Raw genomic sequence first — 14,579 nt, 5'->3', positions numbered from 1 at the left:
AGTCATGATCTCTTTCATGCCAAGCTCAGCCTGTTTGAACTGAGAAACAATTAGGAGCTCAGCCCAACACAGCCTCATATTCATGCAGCTTTTCAGAATGTGTTGTCTGAATACTTGAAAACATAAATGACGAGACCGACTTGTCCTGGTGCTATCGTATGTGCAAGGTGGGATGTGAGGACACAAGTCACAGGGCTTCCCTGAGGAATATGGTTAACTTAGGAAGGGCAGAAAGTCTAACCAGGTACAGGTTTGTTCAGGAGTTCTGTACGAATTAATCTACTGGATATTCAGTGGTCAGTCTCATAAAAAGTATCTGTAAGTTACATGAAGTCATCTTTCAAGGTACATGAACTCTCAATTTTCAAAAGCAAATGTTTTCTTGAACATTAACGTGAGGCCATATGGTATTTATTGTTATAGTTAGAAAATGACATCATAAACTAGTGTTTGTCTACAGTTATAAAATGTTCTAAATTTGTCCCCATGTTGTTATTTTCATCTTTCTTGTGGCACTTTGGGTTATGTTTTCTGTCCTGTATTTTGATTTCTAGTGTTAATTTTGTTTTGAGATTATAAAAGGGCTTAAGACATCTCTAAAAGCCCATTAACTTATTGGTGTGTTTTGATTTTTTTTTTTTTTTTTGACAGATTCATGTGTTTCTTCAAGCTTTTCAAATATATTTCCCAAAGTAACAGAAACTTGGTTTAGTGATTAGGGCTATATCTGAACCTCATTACCTGAAACAAAATTATAAATAAGATTAAAACTTTCACCTTTTAAAAATCTTTTCAACCTGACATAAATTGCAAGTTGGCTTGAGAGTGTGTGTTTTTTCGTGGGTGGGAGGGTGGGAGGGTGGGTGAGGGGTGATGACCTTTTCTGTGTGTGTTTTGATTTGTTTCCTTTCTTTCTACATCACTGTCATTCCTAGAGAAGCCCGGATGACTCATCTAGATGCATATCTTCCAGTAGGGGGTACATCCTAGTCTGCCTTACTCTGCACAGTGTTTCTGAAACCAGCTTCTCAAAAGCATCAATCAATCAATGTTGAGAGTGCTAAGGTGTATGGGGATTATGGCTGAGTGTTTAGCTGAGTCATTGTGAAATAAAATGTCAACATTGACTTCACTGCAAGAGAGACTGCTGGTATGCCATGAACTCAGCGTGGCTCTAGGGATGAGAATGAGCAAATGGACACAAGCCCTTCTCTTTTGTAGCTTACCATCTCAGGGAAAGTATCTAACCGCGTAAAATACAGGCAAACCAATCTTAGTACTGAGTACGAGATGTGTTCTTCATCTATTAGTAATGTCTGTTTATGAATTACCACAGCCAGGCACCTGGAGGGCCAGAGTGGACCCAGCGGGGCTTGAAGCGCACGGTCCCTCAAGGACCGATAAGCAATATCATTACCTTTACATGTTGCTGGCAGTGGTCTTGGTATTTTATATACTACCTGTGGAGTATTCCACATAGTTTCCAAGTATATTCATGGTGTTTATTTGACCAAGACGTTGGCAAAATATATGAGCTTAATGATTTTCTTTTTAAATATATAAAAGGAAAATGACAGCAGGCTCACATTCATTTTCCTATGCAATAATGTTTAATTGTAGCAGTATAGCTGCCTCGAATTAACATAATTGCCTTGGTTTCTATATCATTTCTTACAGTCATTGCCAGTTTTCGCGGCACCATCCCATTTGGCCTGTCATTGGAAATTGGAGATACCGTTCAGATCCTGGAGAAGTGTGATGGTGAGTGGCCTCGTGCGTACGGCTTGAAGTCGGATGAAGAGCTTCTTATCCCACAACTCTGCACGACACTTCAAAACGTGTCTGTTCATTTCAGAACCTTTCCCCACAGTCACAGCAAACTACTTTTGACAGAACTTGTTCCTTTCATATTTAATGTGCGATGGTGGGAAAGGAATTCTTTATTATTCTTAAGTTGGTTGTACGTTTTCCTAATTTATTGCCCCCTTTTAGTCTTTACATGAGATGTAGAAATCACTGGAACACGCTGTCAGTGGGAGTTCATGACTAACCCTCGGCCTCGAAGGTTTTCCTGTAACCCTGGTGCACCTGAGGCTAAGGCTCAAAAGATGGGGCTCTTGAAGTTGAGGAGCACGAGATGCAGGCGAGCTGGCCAGCTCCACACCAGCCTTGTAGTCTCTCTCTTCTCCAAATGCAGGCTAAGAGTATCAATGAATTTGAAACGTTAGTAGACTACACTGTATGAGTCTGTGCGTTACTATTAATTTGTGTAGCAGGTAACGCACTAAAAATACCTGATCCGTTCGTAGATGTCTCCATTCTTGTTCTAGGATCTACCCTGGAAGTCTAGTCCCTGAAATGATCTCAGATGAACTGTCTACATTTCTTGTTAACAAAATGACTAGATTTTAGAATGTCATGAATATATAAAAGAATACCCATTTCCTTCCCAGGGGATTTACTATATGATTATGCTCTATCTTGCAAAGTTTCATCAGGCATTAAATTGTGTTTAGACAAATGAAACTACTACATTTGGCTGGAATCTGGCTTTAAATGCTATTGATAAGTATTTATTCTGTCCACTGTAATAGAAAAACCCAAAAATATAATAAGGTTTCCTGTGTCATTACTGAATGCATTCTGTCTGTTTCTCCTTGGTATATAAATATAAAATGCTTCTTAAATTGGTGCATAGAAACAGGGTATTTAATGGGGTGTAGTAATCAAGCCTTTTCCTTATAATATAATTATTAAAAGACCTTTCTGGCATTTCTGAAATAGTCAAGGTTTTTGATTCTGTTAGAATAATTGTTACAAATCAATACACATCTTGGATCTGTTGTTATGAGACATTAATAAACTCTGTGATGTAGACATTCTGACTTCAAGATCAGGCTTCCTTGCTTGAGCAGCTGTTAAGACATTAGACATAATTCTTTTTTTTTTAATTTTATATCTTTCTAAGAAAACATTGTGGGGAACCAAAACAAAACATTTTCTTTCAAAAATTCAACTATCCAAAAAAGTTAAATTAGATAAAACATTTCTACATAGCAAATAATTTCCTATCAATAAGAAAAATAGCATCTGCACTTATAAAAAAATATGCTACATTGTTTAAACCGACAAAAAAGAGATGCCTTCCTCAAGAATAGTACTATAAGACTGTTTCTAGGTTATTCAAAACTTAAGCACAATAGACACTGTGGCATATTACATTGATCAAATATTACAGTGATGTAAGTATATAAGCTCATTTTGGTAACAGCTCTTAGGACATGGGGCTGATACAGTGTGTATACACATCTGTTATATCATTGCTGGCCAGGCACTGATACAGGTGGTAGACTTGTGTATGCACACATCTGTTACATCATGACTGGCCAGGCACTGTTAGAGGTGGTGGGCTTATGTATGTATACATTACTGCTGACCAGGCACTGTTACTTGGGAATCAAACCTGAGGCAGAATTTAGAGTGGCCTTAAATCTTTTTTTTTTTTTGGCCTTAAATCTTGTGTAGACTCTTGCATTTCCCTTAGACATGGTGTGGCCCTTAATAAAAATAGGGAGAAGTGATACTCTGAGAGGTAAAGTGATTTCCCCCAAATTAAACAGTAGGCTAGGCTTGGTGGCACAAACCTGGAGGCTAAGAATGGAAGAGTCTGAGTTCAAGACCATCTTAGGCTGCATAGACCCTATTGCAAAAAATAAAACAAAAACAACAATAAAAACTAGCTAGTAAATTGCAGTCAGCTTCTTTATCTAAGTCTAGTGCTTTGATCCAAGCCTTTACTTCCATTTATCCAAATTTCTGGTACAATTTTAGTTAAGTAGTGTATTAATGAAATGATTAAACTTGGGGTCAATTGATCTGTTACCTAACCTAATCCTAGAACCACTGTATTTATGCATAGCATAGTCATATGAAGATTAAAATTCTAACATCAAAGAACATATCATTTATTTCTTTAAATAATATCATGGTTTATATATTAAAAATGTAATAATGATTATTTCTCCACAGGCTGGTACAGAGGATTTGCCTTAAAAAACCCAAATATCAAGGTAAAAACTGCTCTGTCTAACTGTAATTATAGGATTTTTTTTTTATTGAAGATGACCATTTAAATTATTTGGCTATACAATTGAAATTAAAGTTGGGCTCTTAATCAGGCTCCAAAAATGATAATACAGATTTTCATAATTTTGGGAATTCCTTTGAACTGGGATTAAAGTTAAGGTAAGATCCTGAAGTCATAATTCTCTATAGCCCTCAAAAATTATACTGGGAAGTGCTTAAGCTCATTAGATATAAACAAAATCTTTTTGAAGTGTTCGTTTCCCACAGAGGTAAATTAAAATACAGGCAGGGGAAATATATTCCAAAAGAAATATTGAATGGTAATATTTAATCTTTAAACTTCCCGTGGTATTGTTTGTAATTCACTGGCGGGGAAAGAACAAGTGTGTTTTAGTGTCTTGTTAAGGGTTCCTTGGGTGATGGGGCCTGAACCAGAAACACAGTACTTGTAAGTGCTCATCTTGTTATTCCAGGAAGTTCCTTAGAGTCATTATCTATATTTATATTAGACCCTTAGGTGTAGTGTGACTTTCATTTTATCTTTCATTTGGATAGTTTGTGACTTTTTTATAGTAATTTTTACTATATGCTCTATTCTAATCATCTACAGCTTTTGAATGTTTCCATAGTCTCCTACTTCATTTACTTTATTGGTGTGTGTGTGTGCACATGCCCACATACAAGGCACATAGGTGGTTCTCTCCTTACCATGCTCTTCCCAGGGATCGAACTCAGGTTGTCAGGCATCACAGCAAATGCCCATCTTGTGGAGCCTCTAGCATATTCATATAGATTGTTCATGTTTTTTGTTTAACTTGAGCTTTGTTAAAATTGTAGATGAGAAATTGTATCATTTCTCATTTTCAAAATACAATCTAAATTCCTTCGCCTGTCTCTTTGCTTAAACATAGCTTCTGCAAGAACATCCAACTGTGTTTAATTACTTCATTTCATTATTTTAGATTAGTCCCAAGGAAAGCCTAAGGGGTAAATGAGCATATAAATTTAATTTCTTGATACTTTAGCCCTCATTTAAAGTTTTTATTTTTTATTTTTGGACATCTTCAGGGCACATGCAAATATAGCTTTGATATTTAATTATTCATCTAGCACACATTTCTGAAAAAAATTATGATTTCTCTGTCACTTCTGTCCCATGTCATAAATTTTGATTTTAACTTTTCTTTTTTAAGGTTGTTTTATTTGTTAATTCTGTCATGTTGAAATAAATATAAATCTTATAAAAATAGTTTCAAAACAATATCTTCCTATTCATTGCTGTAGAATATATATATATAATTGAGCTCAACTCTGAGCCATCTAACCAGCCCAAATTTTGTTTGGTTGTTTGGTAATACGAGGAATTAAACCCATGGCCTCATGTAAACCTGGCAAGTGTTCTCTCACAGAGCTCTGCTGTAAGCTAAAATTATTCATTGTCACGTTAATTCTCAGCTTGGTCTGATGTTACGTGTCTGTAATCCCAGCACATGGGAGGCTAAGGCAGAAAGATTGCTGAGTTTGAGGACAGCTTGGACGACATAGTGAGAGTTCCCTGTAGGTTGGCCTATAGTGACAGACCATGTCTCATAAACCAATTGCCAAATAACAACATCATAGGTATTTTTTTCTTTTCTTTTAAACCACAGTTTTTATATAGAAGTATTGAATGCTTTTTATTTTCTATTTATGAAGAACATACTTGTTTAGCTGGGCAAAGTAGTAACCCATAGCCGCCAGTCAGCATCGAGGAAGCCCAGCTGGAGGATTGCCACAAGTTTAAGGCCAGCCTGGTCTATGGGATAAATTCCAGTTTAGACAAGGCTACACTGCAAGAATCTGTTGCAAAAAAATAAGTAACTGAAAGAAAAAGAATGTATTTACTGAGTAAGATTTGATTTTTTTTAATTATATTTAGAAAATCTCTAAACGTGTGAAGTTGGAATAGGTATTAGAAAATAACGATTTGTGCCACATTGCATTTTAGCCCATAGAGTGTGCTGGTGTTTTGCTGTTCCTCATATTGTCATGGTTGTTAACTGTTTCAGACATAGCTGCTTATGAACAACTGACCTTAAGAGACAGCGAGACCGTAACCTTCATGTTTTCTCTTCCAGGGTATATTTCCTTCCAGCTATGTTCACTTGAAAAATGCCTGTGTAAAGAATAAAGGGTAAGGATGCACTATAGTCATAGTTGGAAGGTTTCCCACAGCCGCTGACTTCCTTGGAAATGAAAGCCTCAGTAATTGTATTGCAAAATGAACTACAGAAGATCAAACCACGGTCTCTGTGGTTTGATAGGAGATACTAAAGCAGCAGATAGAGATAATTAAAGAACCCATTTCTGAGTGCTGAGCCACAGGGGCATCCTGGGTTATTGCCATTTCTCATTGTCCATCGATCATGGAACTTGTTTAACCTTAAACAGAGAAATTGGTTCTTCTTGGTTTCCTGATGTTTAGGGAAACATGCCAGACAGAGGCCCTAACATGGTGAGCCATATAGTCTCAACGCCCAGGAACCTCCTTGATTTACCACTAGTTAGAGAAAAGTGAAGCCTGGGGCCAGTGTGGTGCTGAGGAAGTAGAGTGCTTGCTGTGGAAACCTGACAACCTGAGTTTGATCTCCGAAAGCCACACAAAGCCGAAGACGAGAACTCACTCCACAAAATGTCTCCTGACCCCCACGTGCCACAGCACATGCATGACCTCATATACATCACACACACACACACACACACACACACACACACACACACACACACACACACACTAATACCAGATAAAAAGTGAAAAACAAAGCTGTGTGTGGTGGTTAACCTTTAATCTCAGCTCTCAGGAAACAGAGACAGGCAGGTCTCTGTTGAGTTTGAGGATAGCCTGGTCTACACAGTGAGTTCCAGGCCAGCCAGGGCCACATAGTAAAGCCTTGTCTCAAAAGCATAAGAACAAGAAAAGCAAAGCTGATCTCCTCCCCCACGTGAGTATAATACCATGTCCTGTGTTACTTCATACATTATTCTGATATTTGATCTATGGATTGTATCCAGTCACAGATTACCCCAAATGTGGCCCAACACAAAAAATACAAACTCACTTAAAATCTATGCATTTAAAAGAAAAAAAAAACTTTGCATGCTTCTTCAGCGTGTAATTTAAATAATAACTATTATCACAAAACAAATCATCTGATATGCCTGAATGCTATGTTTTATTGCACAGATTTCATTGATCACTGAGAACTTCTTGTGTATTTAACAATATTTTCACTTCTAAACTGACTGGAAGCAGCTGTCAGAATCATATCAAGCAAATGAGGTCCTACAAAATATGCCTGGTGCTGAGTAGTTAACACAAGTAAATAATTTGTTGTAAGGTGGATTTTTGACACATATATTTGGTGCCAATGTCATAAGGAATCATCTGTGAATTAATTGTAAATTTTATTTTATTACCCAAATGTACAGACTCAGTGATAGAAGTTATATATGTATGCAAATAACAATAAATAGCACCTTTTTCTTTGGACTCTGAAAGCATAGTATAATATATTTAAATTTTAATTTCACCAAAAATTTCTAGAGACGTTATCAAAATGGATGATTTTACATTCACCCTGTGTAAAGCTGTGGTACCAGATTTTAGATCAGTGAACTAACATGGACAAGTCATTGAGAATCTATGGTACAAATACATCGAGGTTCCCTATTTGGATAAACGGTAAAGCACCTGGGGTACTAGTGTGCTGTTTGTCACATATGCAGTACTTTAAGCAACTGTGGTAGTTTTTCAAGATAGTGGACTCCAGGTATAGTTTTCATCTGTTGGTGAGACTTACCTCTGCCGCTTTTGTTGGACATCCTGAGTTCCTCATTTCCAGTTTTATTTCAGTGTTGGCTTTCTTTAGTGATTCTGTTTCATTGTTAAATTCGCTTCTCATGTCCTGAATTGTTTTCCTTCAACTGTTTGTGTTGTCCCAGTCTTCATTAAGGTCTTCATTCATATCCTGATGAAGATCCTTGAACATGTTCATAGCTGTTGTCCTGAAGTCCTTGTCTGGTGCTTTGGCTCAGTTGTTTTTCCGGGACCTGTCACAGCAGGTTGCTGTTTTCTGGAGGAGGCACATGGTCTTGGTCTACCCCATCACGTAAGGTGTCCACCTGGTCACGTGGACACACCTCCCTCCCTGCTGCCTCCATCCTCAGCCACCCCAATGCCCCTCATCTTTAATGCAATGACTCCATCCTACACTGTGTTCAAGGAGGAAAAGAGTTCAGAGGCTCTGGTAGTTTCTTAGCTTCATTTCTTGTTGCTGTGATAAAATTCCCTGACAAAAGCAATTTGAGGGAGAAAGGGTTTATTTTTAGTTCCCAGTTCCAAGTAACACTCCATCCTGGTGGAGAAGTCAAGCATCAGGAACTTTAAACAGCTAGTCACAGTATATCTGCAGCCAAAAGCAGAGAACAGCTAATGAAAACGTGCCCTCTTGTGCCTAGCTTTTGAATTTTGAAATACTGTCTAGGACACAAACTGAGGGAATGGTGTTGCCCACTTCTATATTGGATGTTCCCACACCGATTAACATAATAAAGACAACCCCTCCTCACAGACTTGCCACAGGCTGATGTAATCATGACTGTCCCTCATTGAGACTCCTGTCTCAGGTGATTCTAGGTGCTGTCCTGCTGGCAATTAACCAAGGCATGAACCGGTGACATGAGACATAACTTTAAAATAAATACATTATCTTTCTTTCCTTTGTTCAATTTTTAAAATTTATCTTATGTGTATGAGCATTTGACTGCACACATGTCTGTGTACCATATGTGTGCCTGGTGCCCTCAGATGCCTGAAGAGGGGGTTGGATGCTCAGATCCTGAATTTATGGGTGGTTGTGAGCCACCATGTGGGTGCTGAGACTAGATCCTGCATCCTGTGTAATTGCAGCCGGAGCTGTTAACAGCTAAGCCGTGTCTTCAGCCCTATATTTTTGTTGTTATTCCTGGTATCCTGGTGTATATCTCTCCCAACTCCATGAGCCTCAAGAAATGGTAAATGTGGGAAAAGGCGTCCCAGAATTTGGTTGTTTGAGTAGAAGATTTACAGGTTCTAGGCCATCACCGGGCCTGATGGGGGTCATAGGGCAATGGGAATTTAGGGTAGACAGACTCTTTTCTAAAAAGCAGTTACTGCAGTCGATGTAGATTCATGGTTCCAGGACTCTAGGAGAAAAACTTTGTCCTGGAAACGTTCAAGGACCCAGAATGTTGGCGCTTGCTGTTCCCGAGAGAGAAGGTCGTCAGGATGTTGGTATCACCCAACTTACTTAAGCAGATTTTTAGCCTGATGGACCGACTGCTAGGATGAGGCTGATGTCAAGTTTGTCCCAGAATAACTGAACAGAATATATTTCAGGGCAGTTGCTTAAGATAGATTATTTCAACACTAATTTAGGAGTTTATGTAATTAATACAAAAGAACTGCCCTCTCTGCATGGTATTTTGTGTTAGAGTTTTGCATTTTGTTTGGATAACCCCAAGTGAACTTTCCACATATTGAATTGTCTGTGGTTCTTTCCTAGGTCTTCAGAGCAAAGTAGGGTCTACGATGGGGGTCTTTAAATTAAATGGGAGTTTGTGAATTAGGGGAGCCACTTCTGCATTGTTTAATTCTTGCTAAGACCTCACTTTTAAGATGTTGAGTGCAGTGGGAAGGATTCCTGGAGATTTCTTGTTTCCTCTTGGACTTTGTAGAGGATCATTTTATAATCTCTGAATCCAAATATTCATCATTTAAATTGCAACAGCTGCTTCAAAAGCAGAGTAAATGTTGTACCTTTGGGAAGTGTCATGTGTAGGCTCTTTGAACGGGGTACTGCATCCTCCACAGGGTTTACATTACTGTTTACTTTCTTTCTAGTTTCAAATCCAGTTTTACATTTTCAGCTTCACTTATGCCCTAGAAATAAGGGAAATATTCACAGGATAGGATTTTAGCAATAATGAGACATGAGGAGATGGAGCTCAATTAGAGGAAGAATCAAGGCAAGATTGGACATGACATCATAAAGGAGCTGCAGAGCAGTTAGGCTCATGCTAAGAAGGAATCTCCCTTGGAATTTAATAAGCTGTTTCCTTTTACATATGAGATATTGGCCTTTGAAAAATAAACCTGAAATAAAGGAAATAGTCTCCATTGATATTGCTGATTGCATTCTTCTGAGAGGCAGTAATGATAATGACCATATAACCTCTTGAACCTGCACAAAACCAGAAAGAATTTGACAAAAGAAACTAGAGATGAAAAAGAGTCTTCTATGCTAAAGGCAGGACCAAAGGGCAAACGAAAGCCCTCCTCTCATTTATCGCCTTGTGATGCTTCTTTTCAGGACAGCCATACATACCTGACTAATAATCCTTGTTTCTGACTTTAAAAGAAGAAACAAAAAGAGTCTATCATCTTAAACACAGAGAGGAACATTCTGGAATGAATATCCTAATATCTATGACATCTTAAGCCTTGGCTATACTGCATGGTAACAGTATTAGTAATACACAGTTTTTCATTGGCCTGTTCCAAATAATATAATTAAGGAGTTAGTGAGGTCAAATGAACGCTTAGTGAATGCTGTAGTTACAGGTTAGTTACAAGTTCACATGCTATGCATCCAGATGGCTGAACAGTTCTTCTTTTACTACTATTAAGATCGCTGGTCATAGCACTTGGGTGATAGCAGTCACCTCAGAGTTGATGTAGTCTGGTGATCTTGTGTGGCAGATGAAAACTGTTGAGTTTAGAGAGATTGAAAGAGTTGTCCATTGGCCAAGCTGTCACAGGAATAGATATTTCTGTTGTTCCTTCTCCCCTGTTCCATTCAGTCTTGACCCAGATGAAGTGGCTGCTCCCTTGGGCATTGTATTACCCTTACCTATAGCATTCCTCATACCAGCTCATAATCATGTCCTGGTTGCTGGCTGCCATACCGCAAGTGGATTTCTTTCCTAGTTGATCTTCTTGAGTATTTAAAAGAAAGTGTTGTCTTTGGTATTTATATATATGTTTTTGTCTTCTTCAACTTCACAGACAATTTGAAATGGTTATTCCCACTGAAGATTCTGTTATCACAGAGATGACATCAACATTAAGAGACTGGGGAGCCATGTGGAAACAACTCTATGTTGTAAGTAACTTTTAAGGGTGAGATTTTTAGTTAGATAAGTGCCTTAAGAAATATGTGACCATGAGTAACCATCAACTAATATGTGAGAGCTTGCTTTAAGTCACTGGGTCTTCTTTGGAAGTCAGGGGTGTAGATCTTACTTAGTCATAATTATTTTATATTATAATTTCTTCTTTCCCATGGAGCATTGGTTTATGCATTGTATTTCAATATCACAAGAATATAAAAGATAGGTCTTTAAACATCTAACCAAACATGGGTGTTTATGTAGACCTAGTTTTGGATTTCCTAAATATTTTTTATTTCAAAGATGAAGCCATTCTCAATGCAGTTTTAGTGGTGGTCTATTTCAGCACATCCTACTTCTATGAGAAATTTGAGTATATCATAAATGAAAACTTAAGTGTTAGAGAAAGTATTCTAAATATACTAAGGAAAGAAAGGCAACTTTGTGAAAAAAGTGTTAGAGTTGTGTATGTGTATTAATTTGCTTATTATAACTAATAACATTATTTGTTCTGGAGTTGTCTGACCCTATCTTGTGAGAGCTGATGGCTTTAGAACTCACTAGGAAAATCCACAAGATAGTTTAGGTCTTAGATGAGCTTTTAAAGTGTAGTCTTTATATACAGTCAGATTGTACTCCTCCAAAACTTTGTGCTGAGACAGAGTCAAGGGAATGCAGATTTGGCTATTAGATTTTTTAATTTTAATTAAGAAGGTCATAAAATACAAGTATTATTGCATTGGAAGTAAATTTGTAAAGTATTTGAAAAAGTACATCTTTAAAATACTTAACATTCTAGATTTATAATATCTCTGTCTCTCTGTTTCTCTCTCTCTCTCTCTCTCTCTCTCTCTCTTTGTGTGTGTGTGTGTGTGTGTGTGTGTGTTTGTGTGTATGCCTGTGTGTGTACACTTAAGCCCATATCCTATTGTAGTTGAACAAGAGTATCTACTTTTTTTTTTATATGACTGCTAGTGAGGACCAAAGTTGACTTTGTGTTGTTTAGTTATTTCTACATGCTTTTGATGTCATAACCACTCTGGGCATCTACTCCGGAGACAGACTTGGTTGATTTAAAGATCTGCACATAGTAAAATCTACAGGCTACTGTTCTGAGTAATTGGAAAGGGATTAATTAGCTAACAATGTCTGATACTGGAATACTAGTCATTTATTTGAGGAGCAAATGTGAAATTCAGCTCAGAGATAGATTGACTTTTGAAACAAGGATGACATGATAGTGTTGGGCTTTCTGGTTTCTCTTTTCCTGGTTGCATAGATGCTTTGGTTAATTGTACATTTGTGTATCTCGGGCGCTAGCCACACTCTCTTTAGCAGTTTTAAAGCAAAGCACCTAACCCTTTCTTTTTGTTTTGTTTTTTTTTTTTCGAGATTGAGTTTCTCTGTGTAGCCCTGGTTGTCCTGGAACTCACTCTGTAGATCAGGCTGACCTCGAACTCAGAAACCTGCCTGTCTGTCTCCCAAGTGCTGGGATTAAAGGAGTGTGCTGCTATGCCCAGCTAGCACCTGTGTTTGACGAAAGCCATAAGTTTTATAGTTTGCCAATAGTATTATGAGGTAATGTATTGTGGTTCTGCTTCTTCCTCAGGATCAGTGGCTTCACTGGTCCATGAGGGTGAAGGGAGCAGAAGTGAGGAACAGGGTTCAGACGACTATGGGTACAACAGAGATAGCCCTCGGGAGATGGCTTCAGTGAATCAGCTCAGCTCTTTTCCAGAGTATAGGGAATATATAGGACTGAGGAGCCTGGGGACAAACCCTAATTTGCATTAAGTTGCGGTGGCGTACGCCTTTAATCCCAGCACTCGGGAGGCAGAGCCAGGCGGATCTCTGTGAGTTCGAGGCCAGCCTGGGCTACCAAGTGAGTTCCAGGAAAGGCGCAAAGCTACACAGAGAAACCCTGTCTCAAAAAACAAAAGCACAGTCCTGTCAAAAGGCTTTGTATGTGGCAGCTGGGTCCTATAGCAGAGCTCCTAGTACAAGTCTTGGTTACCATAGGTGCAGCAGGGGAAGACTTCCAGCAGGAAACTGTGCCAAGGCCATCTAGAGATAAATCAGGCATCCAGGCCTAGAGACAGCCTTCAGATAAGGTCAGGCCTCTGGGCCCAGAAACATTCTCCACATACGAGCAGGTAGAAAGCAGGAAGTCTCACTGTGGAGGAGGGAGTCTTCCATGTTGTGGAGCTTAGAGAAAGCTGCCAAGCTGTGGTAGACGGCAGCCTCTGACCAGCAGGGCCTCCCAACAATGTATGTAGACATTTAAAAGCATATAAAACAATGGTAACTGCTTAAGAATTTCTAGTTTGTTCTTTTAAATAGGGTTTAAATAGTTAAATAAGGGCTTAAATAATCACCTTCAAAATACATCTTAATCAATTCATCAGTGTAAGTAGGAATAATGTTGAAGAGGAAGGCAGACCCTGATCTATGTTTTACATCTCTCTTCTTACCTGGGGTTCTTCTAGGTAGTTTTATTCTTGAATCTTATCAAAGATGATTTATCTGAAGTCCCACACTAAGCAGTAAAGCCAGAGTCAAAACCTAGGTCTGCTGCCCCAGAAACCTGTTTTCTTTTCATTTTAAACCAAATCACACCTCAGCCACTCTCTAACATAGGAAACAACAGTTTACTTTTGGGTGCATGTCCAATATACTGTGAGGATTTATGGGGTTTGTTTTAATCCAGTTGTTTAGTATTGTAATGTATTCTTTTCACTTACTACCAAATGGAATACAGTTTTTATTTTATTTTATTTTTAATATTTATTTATTATGTATACAGTGTTCTGTCTGCATGTGTCCCTGCAGGCCAGAAGAGGGCACCAGATATCATTACAGATGGTTGTGAGCTACCATGTGGTTGGTGGGAATTGAACTCAGGACCTTTGGAAGAACAGTCTGTACTCTTAACCACTGAGCCATCTCTCCAGCCTCTGGAATACAGTTTTTAAATATTCCTTAGGATGCTTCAGAGCTTCTCAAATTCAGTTTTCTTTATAAAATATAATTGTATGATCAGATCATATATGTATGTTTTTCATTATTTTTGTTTTGTTTGTTTGCTTTCCTGTTTGTGTGATAAGTTTGTTTGATAAGCCCAGGCTGGGATGGAGTCATGGTATTCCTCCTGTGGCCAGTGTTAAAAGTATTATAGCCACCACGCCCAGCTCTCTTTCTTAAAGTAATGTGCTACATTTGACGGGTAGGCCCATTGTGTGTTGGACTATCCCTTCCACATTTAGAGTGTCTCCCCTGAGAGGGAGCTGACCAGCTGGTTCTCATTT

The 14,579-nt window shown here is 38.3% G+C and overlaps 1 protein-coding gene across 6 annotated transcripts in view; it reads left to right on the top strand.

Moving 5' to 3' along the window:
• The window catches only part of Dock4 (dedicator of cytokinesis 4), a 420,596-nt gene that overhangs the window by 184,946 nt on the left and 221,071 nt on the right, over positions 1-14,579 (top strand). For all 6 annotated transcript variants that reach the window (XM_076550740.1, XM_076550742.1, XM_042260678.2 and 3 more), the window contains exons 2-5: positions 1,678-1,761; positions 4,030-4,070; positions 6,204-6,259; positions 11,171-11,267. In XM_076550740.1, coding sequence (XP_076406855.1) covers positions 1,678-1,761; positions 4,030-4,070; positions 6,204-6,259; positions 11,171-11,267 — 278 coding nt within the window. The remainder of the gene's footprint in view (positions 1-1,677; positions 1,762-4,029; positions 4,071-6,203; positions 6,260-11,170; positions 11,268-14,579) is intronic.

Source organism: Peromyscus maniculatus, chromosome 14, assembly GCF_049852395.1.
Source record: "Peromyscus maniculatus bairdii isolate BWxNUB_F1_BW_parent chromosome 14, HU_Pman_BW_mat_3.1, whole genome shotgun sequence".
Classification (NCBI taxonomy): Eukaryota; Metazoa; Chordata; class Mammalia; order Rodentia; family Cricetidae; genus Peromyscus; species Peromyscus maniculatus.
This window is presented reverse-complemented; position numbering and strand designations above follow the sequence as displayed.